This window comes from Fukomys damarensis, unplaced genomic scaffold (genome assembly GCF_012274545.1).
Source record: "Fukomys damarensis isolate Sample0158 unplaced genomic scaffold, DMR_v1.0_HiC HiC_scaffold_14, whole genome shotgun sequence".
In the NCBI taxonomy this organism is placed as follows: domain Eukaryota; kingdom Metazoa; phylum Chordata; class Mammalia; order Rodentia; family Bathyergidae; genus Fukomys; species Fukomys damarensis.
The window spans coordinates 74,669,468-74,689,872 of NW_022900926.1; the positions used below are offsets into that span (position 1 = coordinate 74,669,468).

At 41.4% G+C, this 20,405-nt stretch overlaps 1 protein-coding gene across 6 annotated transcripts in view; it reads right to left on the minus strand.

Moving 5' to 3' along the window:
- Nucleotides 1–152: 152 nt before the first annotated feature.
- Prdm1 (PR/SET domain 1) overlaps nt 153–20,405 on the minus strand; it is a 104,031-nt gene continuing 83,778 nt past the window's right edge. For 3 of the 6 annotated variants that reach the window (XM_010607204.2, XM_010607202.2, XM_010607199.2), the window contains exons 2-7: nt 18,463–18,711; nt 12,018–12,137; nt 8,047–8,299; nt 1,916–3,018; nt 1,320–1,448; nt 153–959 (exon numbers count right to left, since the gene is read on the minus strand). In XM_010607204.2, coding sequence (XP_010605506.1) covers nt 381–959; nt 1,320–1,448; nt 1,916–3,018; nt 8,047–8,299; nt 12,018–12,137; nt 18,463–18,645 — 2,367 coding nt within the window. In that variant the 5' untranslated portion in view covers nt 18,646–18,711 and the 3' untranslated portion in view covers nt 153–380. Of the gene's footprint in view, nt 960–1,319; nt 1,449–1,915; nt 3,019–8,046; nt 8,300–10,049; nt 10,103–12,017; nt 12,138–18,462; nt 18,712–18,989; nt 19,020–20,289; nt 20,362–20,405 lie in introns of those variants that run through there. The other 3 variants (XM_010607201.2, XM_033763458.1, XM_010607200.3) reach the window with 3 other exon arrangements.

Here is a 20,405-nt window from a genome sequence, read left to right on the forward strand (position 1 = left end):
TGTATAATAAATTATGAAGGATTATCATTGAAAAAATAATTATGGTTAGTCAATAGTCTTAGTAATGGGAAGGCTATGCAAAAATCCACACAAATATTCAAAATACAGGTTCAAATATATGGACATGGGTGTAAATAAGTATATATAATATGTATATATGTATATATATATGTATATCAAGAGAGTGAGTTTTTGTCTCTTTTATACCCTGAGATTTTAGTAACTTTGGAGTCCTTCTTCAATTCCAGAGAAGTGAGGGAAAACACTTGCCACTGGCAGAGCTTCGCAGATCTGGAGCTATGTACAAGCAATTTGCAACAGGCACCCTGACTTGCCAAGTCATAACTTAAACAAAGCAAAACACTTGTTTTCTGAAACTCTTAAGGATCCATCATTGGTTCAACTGTCTCTTGCTTGACCTTGACAGGTACCAGAGGTAGTGGGTTGCTGTGAGGCAACTTCATGAGGGGCAGGTCTGATGACTCATAAAGGCCGCACCCTGAGGAGAGGAGTCCATTCCCCATGTTTCTTTGTAAAGATACTTTGAGGCCACTTTCTTCTTTCTCTTTTCTGATCATGGCCAGAATTTCTTTCTCTACCACTGAGATCACATCAATGCTGTCCTCCACGTCCTCAAGCCGGTCGGCATTGTCACTAATGTCAAACTTCTCGATTTCTTCATTGATTCGAGTCAGGTCCTCCAAGGGCAGCCCACTGCTGGGGGCCACAGGGCAGTTCCCCTTCAAGTGGACCTTGAGGCTGCAGAGATGGATGTAGCTCTTATGGCACTGGGCACACTTGTGGGGCCGCTCCCGGGTGTGTAGTCGCTTGTGCAGCTTCAAATGCACAAACTGGGTGAACTTGGCAGGGCACACCTTGCACTGGTAAGGTTTCTCTCCAGAGTGGAGTCGAAGGTGGGTCTTGAGATTGCTGGTGCTGCTAAATCGCTTGTGGCAGACCTGGGATGTGGGGTGGAGAAGGGAGACAGGGAACACCAGAAGATTAAGAGTTGTCATGGGAGGGGCAAGCAATAGGCCCACGCCCAGTAACCCATGGGGTGCTGTTAAGCAAACAGAGATGTGGGCACACTGCATAGGAGGTGTGGTTTATGTCCAATGCCATTTTCCCACCCACTGAAAGCTGGCCGTGTTGTCATTGCAGCCTGTCAGTGGGTACCAGGTAGTAGGCAGGCCCACAGTGCCAAAGGCCCACATCCAAAGAAGATGGCTATGCTGGCTTAAACCAGGACAGTATGCCATAAGAAGACATGAGACATTTTCTACAAAGACCACAAGTTCTACTCAGGAAGTACTGCCCACCTGGCACTCATGTGGCTTCTCTCCTGTGTGTACCAGGTAGTGTTTCTGCAGGTGGGCAAGCTGCGTAAAGCCCTTGTTGCAAGTCTGACATTTGAAAGGCCGTTCTCCACTGTGTACTCTCAGGTGGACCTAGGAAGAAGCCACATGTGTTAGCTCTGCTTGCAAGCTGCCTCTGAGAACTTGCATTTCTGCTCAAAGCCTCCAGGGTTTCTCATACAAAAGTGTTAAGAAAAGCATCAAGACAAAGTTTTTTAAAGAGAACAAAGCTCTAGTGTTTTCAGAATGCCCTTTTGCTTGAACTAAAAGAACAAAAACTGCTGGCTAGGAGGAACTTTACATCGACCATCTAAGCCCAAACCCCACATTTTTATTATTCAAGAAGAACTCTGGCGAGGGGAAGTAACTTGTCCAAAGCTACCGAGCTTTAGCAGTGGCAAAAGCCAAGTAGCACCCACATCAATGGAGCCCAGCCAGGTCTCTTACTGCTGTAAACGCACCCGTAATCTGTGGGAAGGGAGCTAAGCACAAACACAATGGGCACGCATGGGCACGGACACAAGCAGATGACCGGGCTGCTCCGGAAGAGGCCTACCTACCTTCAGATTCGAGAGCTGGCCGAATGTCTTGGCACACACATTGCACTCATACTTAATCTTGCCATTCTGCTTTTTCAGCGGGTAGGGAAGTGTCTTGTAGCCAGTCATGTTTCTTTTGTTTTTAATGAGATTCATGGCTTCGTCGCTGCTGGGGGTAGCCATCACTGCTGAGGTAGCATTGGGTTGTACCACGTGTTCTGCCGTGGCAGCTGTTCCCGCCGTCGGAGAACCGCTCGTGGGGCTACACGTCTTGTCCTTCATGCTGGCAGCTGCCCCGGTAGGGGAAAAGGCACTGCCGAGTGCTGGGACAAATACGTCTCTGGGGTGCTCAGGAGGAAGCAACCTCCGGGCTCCATCCGAGGGCAGGGAGCTTGGGAATGAAGCTGGGCTGAGCACAGGGTGAGGCAGGCTGCCCCCGCCCAGGAGGTTACTGTAGACGGGGTACAACCTAGGGAACAGGCCGAAGTTGTTGATGCCACTGACGTTGCTCATAGCACTCAAGCCATTGCAATTCATGCCATAGGGGGGTAACAGGAACTTGGGATAGTGAGCGTTGTAGGAGGGGATGAAAGCTGGTGGGAGGTGGGGTGGGGGTGGGTATCCGGAGTAAGAGCCCAGACCCTCAGTGCCATAGGGTGCGTTCAAGTAAGCGTAGGAGTCCCGGCGTTCTTGAGAGCCCGGGGCCAGTGGAGACACGGTGTCCCCTGGGCTGCAGTGAGGGCTTGAGCTTTTCAGGCTTGGGTCAGGGCTGCTTCTCGCTGAGGGACTTGGGGTTGTGGAGGACGGAATGGGGGAGTGAGTGATGTAAGTCGGTCTCTCCATCCCATAGGCTTTCAAAAAGTCTTCTGGCAGTGGGGCCCGGATGGGGTACACAACTCGAGGATAAAAGGGCGTGTCGGGGCTCCCACTCTTCCTGAGGTCATCCATGTCCTTTTCTGAAGCAAGGGGTGAAATGTTAGAACAGTAGAAGTCCTTCCCTTTGGAGGGGTTGGAGTCCAATTTCAGGATTTCTCTCACACTGTACTCTCTCTTTGGGACGCTCTTTGGGCAAAGTTCAGTTTTCTCGGCACTCGGTTGCTTTGGGTTGCTGTTCTGTGTTTGAGCTGAAATAAGAAAGGGTGATCACTCAGAGGGCTACAGAGAACTGAAGTGGAATCACCAAAGATGCTGTCTCTGAGAAAATCTGAGCAGCACCTGGCAACACAAACTGGCTCCTAACCCCTCTTCTCCCTATAGAGAGAGGGCTCTGGGCAGCCCACTCAGAAGAGCTGCTCCATTTCCTCCTCAGTGAAAGGGAGAGAGTGGCAGTGTAGACAGAGCAAACAGCACCAGCTGGATGATCTTGTTTCCATTAGTATAAGAAAAGTGCTGTTCAAGGTAGAACAAGATAGCATTCATTAAAATAGGATGGAAAAATACTAGGGTGGGGGGTTATCACAGGTTAATAAGTCATTCTGATGTTCACAGTTTACCTAAAGGAAATCAGCACACCCTGCAAACTAGATGTGAAAGATTAAGACTCATTTCAAGTAATAAAGTCATCAATTTTTCAACTAGATTCTCGTTTAATATGGATTTGATAAAGCCCGGTTCAAACCACCTATGCTCAGCAGATTATGAACATGGATGACACCCTTCTGCTGGATTGGCTGACAGCACAAAAGTTTCACCAAGGCTCTCGTCTGACCAGGCTCCCAGCAGCGCTGTCCTCTGGAATCACAAGGCCTGACAGTCACTTCTGCCAAACCACAACAGGTACTTCCTGAGCCAGTTCAATTACTTACAGCACTAAAGAAAACATGGGCAGCTAAGAGGAAAGCATTTACTCCTAAAGATGGCATATCTTACTTGGTAAACAGACTGTTTAGGAACAAGAGCAACGAGGATAGGTCCAAACTATCCACGTCACTGTCAGGCCTATCACAGAGCAAATGAAGCAGTCACAGTGGGGAAAACTGAAATCTTCCCCACTCAGCCTCCGTAGCCACCAAAAGTAAAACATCTGATGCTCAGTTTGAGCTTTGGTTCCCAGAGGGTGGTCACTCCAGCCAGCACACCTTCCTTTTGTAGGAGGATGCTGATAGCACTGGCTGTTTGGGTAAGGAGATGCCTTTGAGTGGCCCGGGCACCAGAGGATGTGAAAGGTTCAAGTGAGTACATGGAAACCTCTGTCCAATTATCCTCTAGCTTCTTATAGAATATCCCAGGCTTGGTTTAACAGAAAGAACTGCAGGTTTGCTACCAGACAGATGAACTGTATGGAACTCTACAATAAACTTCAAATTCATTCTCCAGGCTGACAGACTTGAGGAATTCAATTCCAGTTTGAGAGCCCCTCAAGAATGTTATCTCCTGCTGGCTGTTATCAGTTACTCATGGGTGAGCCACAAGCCCCAGAATAAACACTGGAACAACACTATCAGGGAAGATGCCGATCAGAGGGCAGTGATGGAAAGCTTGTTGAGGGAGAGAGATTTCTTAAGCCACTAAACCAAAATAAATATCCCTTTATCACACCAATATCAGTCTTTCAGTGAGGCCCAGCAGGCAGGAAGTTCAAATTGTCACTTTTGTTTTTTAAAGCTGAAATGGTAAAGGAAGGGAAAGACAACTAGCCTGAAAAACTGAAAGGCAAAGCATTTTAGAGCCACAGGGAAGAATTTCATAGAGAGGAAAGAGTGATTTAGAAGCATCCTCAGGAGGAAAAAAAAAGATACCACCTAGAAACACAGAAACCACCTTATAATTTCGTGTCATTTTTATGTGGTAAATTACATCTAAATCTCATAATTTTTTCATTGTGCTCAATAGTTCTGTACAAACAAAAGCAATAAGTACATGTTTAAGCCTATTCACAGGACTATTACCACATTTAGCCTTGTGTTTTTAAGTGTCTTAATATTATTCAGTTATGGAACTGATAGAAAGCTAATAATTAGGCCAGCAAAGTCAGAATTTTATTTTTTATGCAATAGTCCTGGTCAATAGTAAACCCACAATGAATGTTTGCTACCTATGATAGCTTCAGAAAAAGTTATAGTCTTATTTTAAAAGAATATCCAGAACAAATGTTAGCCTCTCCAAAGTGTTCTACAGGTAGAAATTGAGTTTATATGAACATGATTTTTTAAAAAACTGGCCTGTTAGCAGCTGAGTAATCAGGGAAGCTAGTGTCATTTCTGACTCTCCCACTCAGCAGCAGCTTGAGTTAACATGAAAAAGAAAATCAAGATCTGTTTTTGTTCTTAAATCTTAAATGGCTGTAGGTGGATGGAGTCATTTCAAGAGTGAACTGCTTCTGAAGGCTCTGAATGGCTTAATTATGCCGACTCACATTTTCGATCTATAATAAGAACCCCCAAGACTAAAAGAAAGAACCTAGAAGTTCTGCAGTAGGCAAAACAAAGTCTGTTTTCAACTGAAACTGAGAAAGCAGATTAACACTGAGAAGTCTATAATTTGGTCAACTGTTTTCTAGATGGGTTAGATAGATAAAAAAAAAAAAAAAACCTTGGAGGTGGGTAGGAGCTTAAATAGTTCTTTTATTCCTTTTTCTTTCTTTAAAAAATTGCCATTTGTGTTTATAATTTGGTCAACTGTTTTCTAGATGGGTTAGATAGAATAAAAAAAAAAAAAAAAACCTTGGAGGTGGGTAGGAGCTTAAATAGTTCTTTTATTCCTTTTTCTTTCTTTAAAAAATTGCCATTTGTGTGATTTCTGGCCACTTTTCCTGACATCAGTTTGCTTCCCATCCCTTCTCTTCAAACACCTGTGTTATGGAAGCTTCCACAGAGATTTGGGCACAAGTCTGTATTATGCTGTAAACACGGACAGCCAACACGACTTATTTGGAGGCACAATCTGCCTATTAGGCCTGATGAAATAGTGGAAATTTTCCTGATCAGAGTCTCAATCATCAGTTGCCACACCTAAGACAACTGGTTTCACAACTGGCAGCAGGACTCCTGTTGTAATGTACTGGTTGGTTATTGTTAACTCTCCATTTTTACCATGAACACTGGATAATGAAGAGGTGCCTGAAAAAGCGAAGATACCATTTAGAAAAATTCCGCATAAATAAAAAGAAGTGCTATTTGAAGGAACAAAAGGTGTCATTTTACACTACATATGAAAGTTGCTTCTGAAGACAAAGAATAAACACTTGAATCTTAAAATAATAACGCAAAGCCTTTCATTGGGAAATAAAAATGCCAGGCCTTTAAAACCTTCTTTGACTGGAACAATGAACGAGAAGGGAAGTATGCAGAAGTTTCTTCATGGTTGTTGGGAAGTCACCGGTGTTAGGGGGGTCACCCAGTGGACTTAACTGTTTTTAAAAACAAAACAAACAAACAAACGACATTCTGGATGCGTAAAGGATTAAATTCAAGGTATGTAAGGAGACCTTCATGAGGAAGTGTCTAGCTAGGCTGAGGGTGTCAGAGGAGAGCAGCATGCTCTTCTATGATGCCTGGATAAGATGTGTGTCCCACAGAAACTTGACTGCCTGTGTGTCTTTTACCACCAGGCCCTTAGCGATCGGCTGGGCACATACAGATACCGAAACAGCAGCTCAGCTCCTGGGGTGCTCAGGCCTAGAGATGTGCCAGAGACTCAGGGAGTGCCTGGGAGATAGACAAAGGAGAACTGCCCTGCCCCTTTGGTCAGGACAGGCAATACTGTATTGTGTGCCTTATCGTGCTTGGGTAGAAAGCTGGTTTGCTCCCATATACCAAAAGATCTTTCCCTGAAGTACAACAGTACACTCTGGGTGTGTCATGGGGCATGGGACATCTTATGTGACTCTCTCAGGGAAGTCCTGATCCTTGTAGCTTCAGATTTTCAGAATACTGTAAAGACAGACTTAAGATCCTAAGGGAGATGGAGCAAACTAATGAGCACAAAATGAACACCCAATAGCTAGATGGCCAGATCACGTATAGCTGGATAAATTAAGTGGTTTGTTAGCTGGTTCTAAAGTTGAGGTCAAAATTCCAACTTATGTTAAAAAAAATTAGGATTTATCCCAAATGTCTCAGTGGTGATGGTGGTAACTAAAAGAATTTAGCCTTCAGATAAAGCAAGGGAGATAGCATATGAAATACTGATGGGCCTGGGTAAAGGATAACTGGGAATTCTTTATACTTTTCTTGAAGATTGTTTAAGTCTGAAAGTCTATCAAGATGAAAAGTTATAAACCTTTCTGAAGTTAGTTTTAGCTTTTGACCCAAAACTAATTATTTTAAAAGCTGGTGTAAAATCAAGCCGTCTAACCAAGAACACACATAATCACAGCTACGACTGAGGTGAGAATTTTACATTAATTCTTAAATTGCTCATAGAGATCATTGAGAATGATTAAAATGAGGGGAGCTCTTTGCAGGGAGAGGTCACGACAGCAATTTTAACCAAATAAAAAAGTAAAAGCTTATAAACCTAAGGAACTGAGAATTTGTCAAGATAAAGTGATAGGTGGTTACTGTAATACTGATTAGGAGGTCAGATGAATTAGTTTTACCATAAGGAAGGAAGCTAAGATATGAAATCTTCAGGGTTATTCATTTAGAATATTTGAAAAACCATGACAGAGTTTCTCTAGAGACAATCTTAGAATATTCCACATCAGACCATGACTTTATAGTCAAATGTACATCACTACAGTATTTCAACACACATTTTAGTGTTTTGTTTTTGTCTTTTTTTGGTACCGGGAACTGAACTCAGGACCTTGTGCTTGTGAGGCAGGCAGCACCACCACTGAGCTAAATCCTTGGTTCAACACACATTTTAAGCACCCACAAGTGAGAGGAATAGTCTGCATTTCACCATGTCTGGACCAATCTCTACTGCTCCCTTTTTTGGGGATAAATTAGAATTGGATATGTAATTTTTTTCTGTTAACTTTCTGAATTCAACATTCAAAGCAGTTTTCTCTCTTATTTTAATGGTCCAGTTTCATAACAGGGAAGAAGGACTAAAACATTTTTTCCTCTTCCTAGTCCCTAGTTTAAGCCACCTACTTAGTGCAACAGATGATGAAGCCATATAATTAACCAACATGTTATTAGCTCATAGGGGCAGAACTGACATTACTGGCATTTAAAAAATTTTTTGTTCTGTAATCCACTTACTGAGATTAAGCATTGTGAGCTCTCCAGGATAAGGGTAGTGAAGCCTTTCTGCAAAGTCCCGACAATACCACACAAGAAGTTCCTGGTTGGCAGGGATGGGCTTAATGGTGTAGAAGTAGATGTTCATCCCGTTCTGACACGCAGCCAGGTTTTGCTCCCGGGCAGAGTGTGCTGGATTCACGTAGCGCATCCAGTTGCTTTTCTCCTCATTAAAGCCGTCAATGAAGTGGTGAAGCTCCCCTCTGGAATAGATCTGTCCAAAAGAGAAGACAGACATAAGTGTGAAAGGAAGTCAGCCCAGAGCAATGGAAAGCTTTCCTGGCACCTCAGAATACACACAGCCAAGTAGCTTGTGTGATTTCTGCTCCCGTATTGTATTGCCTAGCTAGCTAGAAAAGAATCAAATCAATTAGGCCACAGTAGTCTTGAATCAGCAGAAACCAGGGCGGAAACAGCTAAGGCACATTCTTGTCGGTTACCTTTTCCATTTCAGTTTTGTTATCTTTCAATATGGGGTGGGGGGACAGAAGAATGAAACAAATTTTCACTTAAGGAGCAGCCTCAAACAGATTAAACCACCTCACAGTGCTACCTTTGACTTCAGCAAGGACGGGCAAATGGGCGTCGCTACCAACTTCAGTTCTGATTGTGCTGACTTTTAGTACTTTTGAGTCACTGGGTAGAAGAGCAAGCCGGCAGACTACGTCAAACTGAGTCTCAGCTTTTTCTATGGCCTCTGTACTTGCTGTTTCCTACACCCCCGCCCAAGGCTTAGACTATGCAAACATCCTCCACCCCCAACCCTCTGAGTCCTAAAGTAACACTTGTTCATATAAATACTTGGAACCGTGCCTTTTTGTGGAAACACTGGGTGGGGCAAAGGTGAGCTTCACCTGCCATAACAAAGTGAGCCCCGGGACAGAGGCCAGAGTTTGACAGTCTGCACACTGAGAAGCCACTTTTCCTCTTGATAAACATGTTCAGCCTTGTGCTTTTCTTTCAAGCAAGAGGAGGGAAGAGAGATCCCCTTTATCTGGGAAGCGGCTGGCTAAGAAACCAGTGCCTGCCTTTTGGAAGTTTTGGAAAAAGAATAGGAAGAAAAGGATTTGATTCTACAATCCATAAAGGAGAACCGGGTTTGTCCTCGAGTAATTCTCCTTCTGATTAACAGATACACACTGGGAACTTGGTAAAAAGGCAGAGGTCAGAGGAGGAATCAATTAAAACACACACTCTCAAGCTATGTGATAAGCACACTTCTTATTTTTCCACAGAAAGTTCCTTCTCTCCTCCCTACTAAGAGGTACAACACCTTTTCTTCAGACAAAAGCTCTTCCCTTATACATACCTAATTAGTACCTGGTCTCCTGAAGTGTAGGTCAAGGCACTTGTTCACAGAGATTTTGCTCCATCAGGGTAGCAGGTTATTACTGCTTTACTTAGTCACTCACTGTCTTGTATTATTCTACAAATCTTTCTGTATTTCACTCAAATGTTATCAGAAATAAAAAGGAACTCTGTCCCTTTAACACAGGCAGTAAACACCAGAATCACTTTCTTTTAAGAGTAACTTCCTGTAAATTGTGAAGGGGGAAATACATGTGGCTTCATCAAAGCAGCTTGTGAGAGCTTTTGCGGTGTGTTTTGTTAAGAGAAAATGGAACAAGGCTGGGTGAATTCGGCTATCAAGAGGGGTTTTCAAGTTTGTTTACTCTGATGTGCAAACTTCCAGGAACATGGGGTTCCATCATTCTTCTACTCTTCGTAGGGGCGGAAACTGCTTTCTAAAGCTATGGGTATGTTGATTCCAGTCAGCCTTCCACGGACTACAGTTTACTGTATCCTCACTTAAAAACAGAACCTCTGATGCCATGAAGTCACACACACACACACACACACACACACCCACAAGAAAATAAAACAATGCATGCGTAAAATGAATGCTGCTGCCTATCACTTCACCACGTTTCCATCTATTATCAAGAAGATTAAAATGTGCTTACTCATAGTACAGTTACAAGAAATGTCACTGGTTTCTCAACTTGAGCATCCTTTCTCTTTGACTGTGTAATTTCATGAGACTTTCTTTCCTCACAACAGATGTTCACATTCCTGCCAGCAAAATCAGGATTCTTTTAATAACATGTGAGAAATTATCTATTACAATGGCTTTTGCATGTGAAGGATGATTGACTTGAATAAAATCCTCTCCAGGAAAGCCTTTCAGTTACTTATGGTGAATCATTAAATGCAACAAGGAACTGGGACAGTGATGAGAGAGTCTTAGTTGCTTATCTCTTTTCAAAATGACCACATATTCATGAGACTTACGCTGGATTGTCTTAATTCAGACCTTTGACTCCTACATTACTACACTTGTGTGGCTCACATATGAGAAGCATTTATTGGCAATAAAGGTAAAAATACACTCCTACTTTTCCATTATAAGCCAAGGAGTGGATGTATTTTAAGCATACGTAATTGTGAATGTTATTGACTACATTGAGAGCACACTGTAGTGAATCTGTAACTGTTCTCTTTAGCTTGAGATTTAGGAAACTAAATTTCTACCAACACCAAATTTCCTGGATTAAAAAAAATTCATAGCAATAGCTTCAGAATAATCCCCTTTCACAGAAGTCTTTTATATCTGTCTAAAAGTTATCAAGGTTTTTAGGCAAAAATTCCAGCCAAAGCAAGCACAATCCAATTTTGGCTGTTACCATGCAGCCATGGACATTTTATGTAAGTACATATAAAAACTTCCTACTAAATTTAAGTGAGCATCTCTTTTCTAATTGAGGAAACTAAATATCCCAGAGATATCTATAAGAAGAGGCACGCAGTTTAACTTTTCTCTGTTCACTTTTTTTTTTTTTTTTTTTTTTTTTTTTTTTCAGGAATTCTATCTCATTAGTTCACCAGTGAGATCCTTCCCTCCCTTCTTTTTTAGTATCCAGAACCTCACATATATGTTCAGGAAAGCACTCTACCACTGAACTACATCCTTATTCCTTTTTAAAAAATTATTTTTTCATTTTAAGATAGGGTCAAAAATACCACACTGCCCAGGCTGGCCTCAAACTTTGGAGCTTCTTGTCTCAGCCTCCTGAGTAAGTGGGATCTCTGGTGTACAATCACACCTGCTTCAGGGATATGGGTTTGGTCCTCCGTAAGCCTGATATTCTAAAGGAAATCATTTAGGTCAGATTTTTTGGCTGGATGCTATAGAAAAGCTTCTCATCTTGAATGTAGGTAACCATTTCCCTTATACTTTCAGGGATATGGGTTTGGTCCTCCGTAAGCCTGATATTCTAAAGGAAATCATTTAGGTCAGATCTTTTGGCTGGATGCTATAGAAAAGCTTCTCATCTTGAATGTAGGTAACCATTTTTCCCTTATAGTATGGGAGTAACTTGCATACTGTCAAGTTCAAGTTTTATGGTACAAATGGATTTAAGTAAGACCAGGTCTGTGGTCCTTCTCAATTCCCCAACCCATCTTCCAGTCCTTTTTCCTTAATGACATTCCTTTTCAAGATAATTCATTTGTGATAACTCTTCCATTCAGTTAAGGTTAACTCAGCAAGAAATCAAGAAGGGGTGAAATCTAAGGCTTAGTGACTCATTACTACTTCCTTGCAGAGAAATGCAAATGAACCTGCCCTTGAAGCAAGTAACAAACTGTTTCCTTTCTTTACAAAGCTCTAATGAGTTGCAAAAAAAAAAAAAATAAGACTCACATATTGTCCATATCTCTTTTCACTAACCACCTACAGGCTGTATTTCCAGGGATGAACATTCAACCAGTTTCATTACCCCTGCTCAGAATTCCCTGTTTCCATGGGGATCCTTAATACTTGTAGGTGAACCCTAGTGTTTCTCAGCACAGGCTGAAAAAGAAAATGACCCTGTTCTTCTAGCCCCAGTGTTTCTTAATACTGAAGGTCTTGAAAAAATTTCCTGACTTACCCGCCAAAAATATTTCCTGTTGGCATTCTTGGGAACTGTATCGCTGGTATAGATTTCACCTATTAGGGGTCCAAATCGTGTCCCTTTTGGTATGTATTCTTTACTCACCACTCCAATTACCTAAAATGGGTAAAACACATCAAACAATTACTTTACTGTAAAATGTGAACCAATGTTATTTCAACGAATTGAATCCTCAACTGATAATACAATCAACACTGTGCAGCTGACAGTAAGGTACACACATAATTAACAGCAAACTTCACCTTTGGGGAACAGTATCTGAAAGTCTAAGATCATGAGGAGCAAATATTCAATCAAGCATTAAAATAGTCTAGAGAATTATGACTGAGGATTCTTTACTTTCATTATTTTCCTTCTAGAAAATCAGAAAGGTTATCTATTCTGTTTTGAAGACACTGCAGAATTAGATGGTTAAGATTAGACCATTTCAGTCCAGCTCTTAAATTTCCTATTTTTCATTCTCCCTCAAATCATAAACATAGTGTGCTTGAGGGGAATAAAATGGTTTTAACCTCAGAAACCAAAATAAGGCTCTTTAGTTGTTCCACAAAGACTGAGGGAACCAGATATCAAACACTTGTTTTTCCATTTCAGCTGAGGTCCCCCCAACTCCCAAACAGCTTGTAAGTTTTTTTTAATAGGAGAAGACCCTTTCAAGTAACTATGATCTGTACCATCTTCTACTCAGCTGTGGTCAAAGCCCTCCTTTGAAAGGAATTTATACTGAGGCAAGTTGGGGGTTCTAAGAGCTGTGGGTTCTGAGATCCGAGGAAATGACTTCCTCAGACTGTATCAGATTTTGTAGGGCCTTGCTAAAGAAGCATGTTAACTATGTCAGTTCCTCCTTGATTGTAAATTTCTCTTGAGGAACTTAAAAAAAATGACCAATCATGAATCAGGAAGTAATTCATCATTATTCAAAAGAACTCTGTGAGTAGTCCTTTACAACATTTTGCAATTACAGTTTTTTTATTCTCTCACTTTCTTATTTTGTTTCCTTCTGGCTCAAACAGTCTACATATTGCTTACTGAATACCTACACCTCACTAAAATGGAATACCAAAGTATAGGGGTGAGCTAAAAGGTAGTGTTTATTTCCAGTTTTTACTTTCCCTGGTGGCTCTTGCGTAAATGTATACCTAAAATAGCAGGTACAAATCTGTGAATCAACAAATGTTCAGGTGGCTCACAGTGGAATTTAAGACTGGTTATGATACAAAGTATATGGGTACTGAAATGCGTCTCATCAGGAATTTAACTGCTATTTAAATAGATATGGAATAATGCACACCTACGTGGTTGTGAAAGACCAGTCTTTCTCATGTAAGTTTCTTATCAGCAAATTATTTTTTTTCAGAAATAATTCAGTATTCAATATACTAGTCAATGGAGCAACGCAAGACTGGAAAGAGAAACAGAAGAAAGAAAATTTCCTATACCTAATACAAGTTGAAACAAGGTTGGTGAGCTAGTGTTATTTTTGGTCCTTTTTGAATTTCTGGCAAAGAGCTGAAAAAAGCAGATGTTCATTTCCTTCTCTTCCTATGCCTTCATTTACATCTATCTGCCCTTTCTAGAAGAGTTTATTATTGGAACTTTTTAACAGTGCTACTACTGAGAACAGGAGCATCTCAGAGAAATCTTGAGATGAAATATCTAAATCTTAAAACAGACTTATTTATAGGCTCTTTGCTTTGGATGTATTAATGAACCTAATTTGGAAAAATTCATGGAATTGACATCTATGATACAAAACCAGTAAGCATTCACATTTAATATCCCATAATACTAAAATGACAGACAGGAAAAACAAATAATGCCATTTGTTGGTGAGCCAATAATTAGCAGCTGATATTTTCAACATATCCACCTTAAAGCAGTAATTTTAAGAAAGGTACTCAACTGGTCCATCAACTTCTGTTTCAAATTACAGTCTCCTGCAGACAGTGTCTCGGGAGCCAGAGCTTGATTACCAACAAAGAACATTACACTGAAGTCACGGTCTTTCTTCCAATTGCCATTCTTCTATAGAATGGTCCTCTCTCTTGGTTTCTGGTCACCAATTTTTATACTAAGAAAGCACACATTTCCTTGTGGTCAAAAGCAGTCAACTAGAATCCTGTTTCTATAACAAGGGAATGTGGTAGAGAAGGCACAGACCATCTACTGCCGGCTAAACACAACTGTGCATTAGTCACTCCCAGGGAAAAAGAGTTGAGTTTGACTGTGGCATGAACGAGAACCCCAAATTCCTATTATATACAGTGCTGTAGAGTATGAACTAACATCTAGAGATAAATAGAGCCCTAAATCCTAAAATTTTGAGCCCTCCCGTAGCTTATGACCCTCCTATATACATTCCAAGTCCAACACTTAATAAATACACAATAAACGTTTTCTTAAATCCATGTCCGAGATATTACTCAAAGAGGACATAAAAACTACAACTTTTATCGTGCTTGCCCATGTAAGGACAAGGAACAGGGACAGGAACAGGAACCTAAGTTAAAACGGGTCACAGTTGTCCCTCTGAAAGACCTAAATGTGTATTTTAGCCATCCTCACCTCCCTGACTCATCCCTCTACATTCTTTCCTTGGAGCAAGCAAACATTACAATGAAACCTGGTGGAGCCTAGGATTTCACAGGGCTAAAAAGGCTGATGAAGAATGTGTTCACCTTACTCAGGAAGGAACTTCCGTGGAACTGACCAGGGTCCTAAAGAATTACTGTTGAGGACAGACTGCTGTGTGGCTTCTATAAACCTATCAGGAGATGAAATGAATCGGCCCCCACAGGGGCCTTCATATGTGACTTTACGTGCTGAGCAGCGCCCCCTGGCACCCGGACGCATCTGTCTCTGCCAGGGGCCTGACTGTAGAGTACACTCGGATGTGTGCAACCTTCAGACAAAAATCAAGGTTTCTTTTTCATTTTACAAAGCAAAGGAGATTCTGCAGTTCAAGATAGGTGACAGATATGCTGGATGACAGGTTGACAGTAAGGACAACAGTTTTTTGTTTTAAAAAGCAAGTCGCTTCTTTACAGGGTTGCAGACACAGAGCAGTGGATTTTAAGCAGAAGCATTATTCACGTCTAAATGACATCTTCACCTCAAATTACATTAAAACCATTTATAGGGCAGGGGATTTAGCTCAGTGGTTCCACTGCCTGCGTCACAGGCATAAAGTCACGAGTTTGATCCCTGGTACCTCCCTGAATCCCCATTCCACAAAAATGACTCATTTGATTAAATTCTATTTTGACTATAAGGTATGTGTATTGAGAGGACTAAAACTCGACAATGGACCAAAACTTCAGCCTCTAATTCACCCCACTTTAAAAAGAAGTGGAGTGGGCTGGGAGATAGCTTAGAGGAAAAGCACTGCACCTAACGTGCTTAAAGTCCTGGGTTTGATCCCCAGTCACACACATACCGACTTTAAAAGGAGTGAACAGAACAGATATTATGGAAAGGTTTCCTTATTTATTATCTTCATTCTGAAGGAAACACGGTAATGCGTCAGTGTTACATGATCTCCCAAATAAAAGAGTTTGAAGAGGGAATTGCATGTTACGGCTCGAGATACTTTTTACAGGTGGCTGGAGTTAATAATGGACTTCAGTTAGAATGGACACTGATCTGTCTGATGTTTATCGGCCTCAACTTTAGGTCACTCACAGAGGAGCCACAGTGCCTCAGGAGAGCAGCAACTTGGGCTGAGGGGAGAAACTTGTTCAGGCTGCTGCTTCTAAAATATAAATTTTCAAGTTGATTTTTCTGTAGACAAGTATTCATAGATTATTATTTTAGGAGGATGGGGGAAAATCCCCTCAAAAGAATAACCCATCAGTTTTAAAAGTTTTAGAAGTTTTGAATAAGATGTCTATATTTGGTTCTACATTCTGGAAATAGGAAGTAAGAACAGCCTCAATAAAGGTGCAAAACGATTCTAAACCAAATCTCAAAATGAAGGTCAAGATCAGAAATATGGTTTGTATGTTTTGTTTTTAAACTAGGGGAAAAAAAGGTGCTGACACATAGCATAAATTCATAACGAAAAATGATCTTGTTAAAAAAAATCCCCAGTATGTCAGCACAACAATACATAATATCACATCTTCTGCTATTTAAATGAAAACATTTTTAAAAGGATAAGATACATCAGCCAAGTAAAACCTATATGTTGAAAGGCTTTCCCTCTATATGGGACTTAAAAGAACTAAGCGAAGAATACTAATGTAAACATTTCATCAATCCAGAAATGTTTCTGTCCTGGAACTGTTTTGTAGCTATCATGTCATTAATGGTTCAATTCTATCACCCTCTTGCACCACCAAAAGGGAGCTGTCCTTTCCCAAAGCTCAAAAAGAAAGGAAAAACAGGAACAAATTCCAGAGTAAGCTCAAACTGCCAGACATTCAAGTTTGTTTTCTGGTTGCTTTTGTGATTATTGACTGAAGAAGCAGCATCCTCTATTCAAGAGTTTCCGGTAAATAAAGTACAGGGACTAGGATCAAAGAATCCTGGTCTTCTATATTAGTTTTGAAGCATCTTGGTTGCTTACTGTATTGCATTACAAAGTTATACATTCAAAGGCGGGGGGGGGGGAACCAAACAAGCTTAATAAAGGATCAGTCTGAAACGTTAAGGCTGATAAATAAAACCACAGTGACACCAAGAGGGGCCGGTGTAACATTATCCAGAAGCACTTGCTGGAGAAGTCAGGAGAACTTTGTTCCAAGTCCTCCTGCTTCTGGCTCTAACTATAGCCTCTGGGTAAGTGACTATCTCTCTGAACCTTGGACTGAATGATCTAAAAGCATAACGACTCAGCCATGATTTTTCAGTAGAACGAAGAAAATTGAAAAACATCAGCTAAGAGCTAAACTGAGGAAAAGAACATTATGATAACAAGCCGGAGATGACCCATAGAATGGAGATCTTTATTTAAGTCCCAGTGGGCTGGTAAGGACAAACTAACACAAATGAACCTTGGGAATAAACCAATATTTGGTCAAATCTGATATGGGGGAAAAAAAAACACTACACCTTTCAAAGCCACAACCAAAGCTTAAGCATCCAAACAAATGCTACATTGATACTGAGAGCCACATTTTAAAGAGACTTTCTATGAGAAGAGCATTACTCTCAGGAAGAGGTATAATTAAGGTTGACCTCTGGGGTTAGATTTTTGGTAACATTCATGTACAAATACAATTTAAATCTTCCTTTGTATGAAATCTTTTTACAACATTTTATAAATTTTTCCTCTCCCAGCAGAGGAAAAACATAGTTGAACTTTAATAAAGCACAAAGCAGAATCGCTCTATTTAATTTTAGACAGCTGTGTCTACCCCCTCATCAAAAACATTGAACTCAGACACACAAACAGGAAAGAGACAAAGTGTTTCCCAAACAGGCTCCCGGATTCCTTCAAATGCTTGTCCTTAGGGAAAGGGGGAAAGTGACTGGACAGGGCTGTAAAGAATAGCCCCACTGGCAAATCCTGGACTTTTAGAACAAATAATCCCCTTTCTACTACTTTCTGAAAGCACAGAGTTGACAGCAACGGTGGGAGGTTGCTGAGGGGTAGATTGCTTCAACCTAGGCCAGCAGTAACTGGAGAGAGCAACTTCAGTAGCCAAATTCTCAAAACAAGAGGTGGTTCTGCCAGTTATTTCACAGCTAAACATCACGCCTAGCTATAATGGTTATATAAAAGGGTAAACACAAATCAGCTGCTCATTTCAAGTTTAGGTTTTCAGCCCCTTTGAAACAACAAAGAGTGTGCCCACTTCAGAGGCCAATAAGGAATCGGCGTGCCAGCCCAGCCAGAGCAAAAAGGAGCTGCCACAGATAAACAGTGGTTAGTGAAGTCATCCGGACAGAGGACACTTTTACATGATCCTTTTCTCGATTTATGCCATCACTTCAGTTCATAAACACGTCAAGGTTTTGAGAATAATTTTAGAACCCAGCTAATAAAGCTGGCTCGTTAAAAAGAATAAAGCCATCTAATGACCAAAGGGAAACAAAAGAAACATTAATTTTTTTTTTCTAAGAAAGTTGCCTCCCTTGAAAGATTGTATAATGGAGGACCAGGACATGCAATGTTTTCCCAAGGCTCCCTCACTGAAAACGTGGCCCACCCAACAAGCCAGCTTTTCCAAGGCATGTCAGTTTGCCGAAAGATTTAACTGTTTACTAATTAGCATGGGACAGTTTGAAGGCTGGAGGAAATGAGAAGGAATTGACTTAGGGAAAGAGAAAGCCAGGAAAGAACTGAAGAGGGTGATCAAGTATTCAATGATATTTATAGATTCTCATAGTTCTTAGAGGTTGTGTACAAGGCCTTCAGGGCAAGTAGGGAGATATGGCACCAGGTGCCACCTTCTTTATTCAGTAACCAGAGGCTTACCTCTTTGCTGTTGGTGGCACATTTGAAAAGCAGATTCCTTGGTAAGGATGCTTCGGCCTGAACTGAAGTCGCTCCATCGGCACCAGAGTCCCAGGGGTGGTCATTCACGATGTATGTACATTTCTCTTCAAACTCGGCCTCTGTCCACAGAGTCATATCCGCATCCTCCATGTCCATTTTCATGGTCTCCTCAGTCCCCTCTGCCAACGCTTGAATCTTCACAGAGCTGGAGCTACACTTGGGGGCAGCCTGGAAGAGAAGGGAAAGGCCTTTAATCCCCATTGTTCTGCCATTCCTGTGGCTCACTCCAGGAGGCTATGACTAATACAGTAGTCTGAAGACTTGAAAAGCAGATGAGGAGTGCTGGGTACAGTTGAGTAAGAGCCAAAAAGACATATAAAGTAGATTGCCTTTATCTAGTTTTAAAATGCTGCTCTTAGTTTTTTGTTTTTGTTTTTTTTAAAGTGTGGCAGTCTCACTGTTAGAAAAATGACGTAGAAACACCTTTGAACTATCCCTGGCTTTACCTCTCAGGGCAGAAAAATGTTGTGGGCGATGTCCTGTGTCCCAGAACGCCTGGGGTCATGGCCGCCAGACCCTCAGCGCTGTGGAAAAGCTGCCTCAGAAAAGTGTCACAAACAAGGAGAGGAAGAGGAAGGAGCTCTGTCTGCCTCTGAATGAAGCTAAAAATGGAAAGCGCGTGTGGTGCAGGAGCGGAACCCTGCCTGCCTTTTCCAAATGGGGAAGACTGAACTTTCCCACCAACTCCCAACGCTGAACAACTTTCAAAACAACTGCCTCTCCATCCCGGGTGCGCTGTTTCATCCTCTGGCAGGCAAGATCAAAAAGGGATGCATCCTGCTAGCATCACTGAGCTGCAGCCTTTCTGAGATCTTTTAGACCACAGGGAAAAAGAAGAAAAATGGGGAATGGGGGAAACACCCCGCAGTTTGGTCCTAGGGGCACTGCACGCCAAGTTGAAAAAGCAAAAACAAAACATAAAACCACTCACTCAATAGAAATCCCTAAAGAGAATTCCTTTAGGAGCCCTCAGCTACAAATAGCACTTTCCATTTAAATCTGAAAGTGTACAGATTCCCAGAAGTCACTGATGTGCTACAGTTTACTGTAACTAAAGTTATAACAAATATAGAGGACTCAGGAGAACAAGCCAGCTTCCACTGAACTGAGGGTATTCCTGAAAAACCCACCCTCACATTCAGGAAAGGTGCTTTCCAAGAGAAAAGGGTAAACATTTCTGCAACGTATTCCCACATGAGACAGGCTTGACAGAAGAGAAATAAGGGTACCATTTCCATACAAGAAAGTGTGCTTGTTAGAATGTAAACAGACTGGGATTCTTTCAAGGAAGTTTTGATTTTCTTCCATTTTTTTCAAATATGCTTTTTGGTTTTTGTTTTTTTTTTTAAAGCTGGATTCGAAATTTTCTTTATGGTAGTAAAGATTTAAACTAGTTGGTTTTTATTTATTTCCAACATGTACAGTCATGATGCCCAAATAATGCTGAAATAAACTGCAATTGAAAACTTAAATTAACCCGGAATAGTTACTTTGTTTGTCAAGGGGTTGAGAGTGGGCAGGAATCACGACTGAAATTTCAATGTACTGACAATTCTAGAATTTAAAGGGTTAATGATTCACAAGGAAGTCTTAAAATGTTGGACAGTACTAAAAGCAAAAAAAGTAGAAGCATTTCTTGTTTCCACTGTCACTACATCGAAGGAAAAAAAAAAAGAGGAAAAGGAAAGAAAAAAAGTTTTCAGATGAAATTTTTTAAAAATCAAAATCAAAATCTAGGCTCCTTACCGAGGTCGTACCCACACGTTTTTCCAAGCAAAAATCCAACATCTGCGACGGGTCTCGCTCGTGTCGACCCGGTCCGCATTCTCCGCGCCCCTCGGACGCGCTCGCTCGGCGCTCCC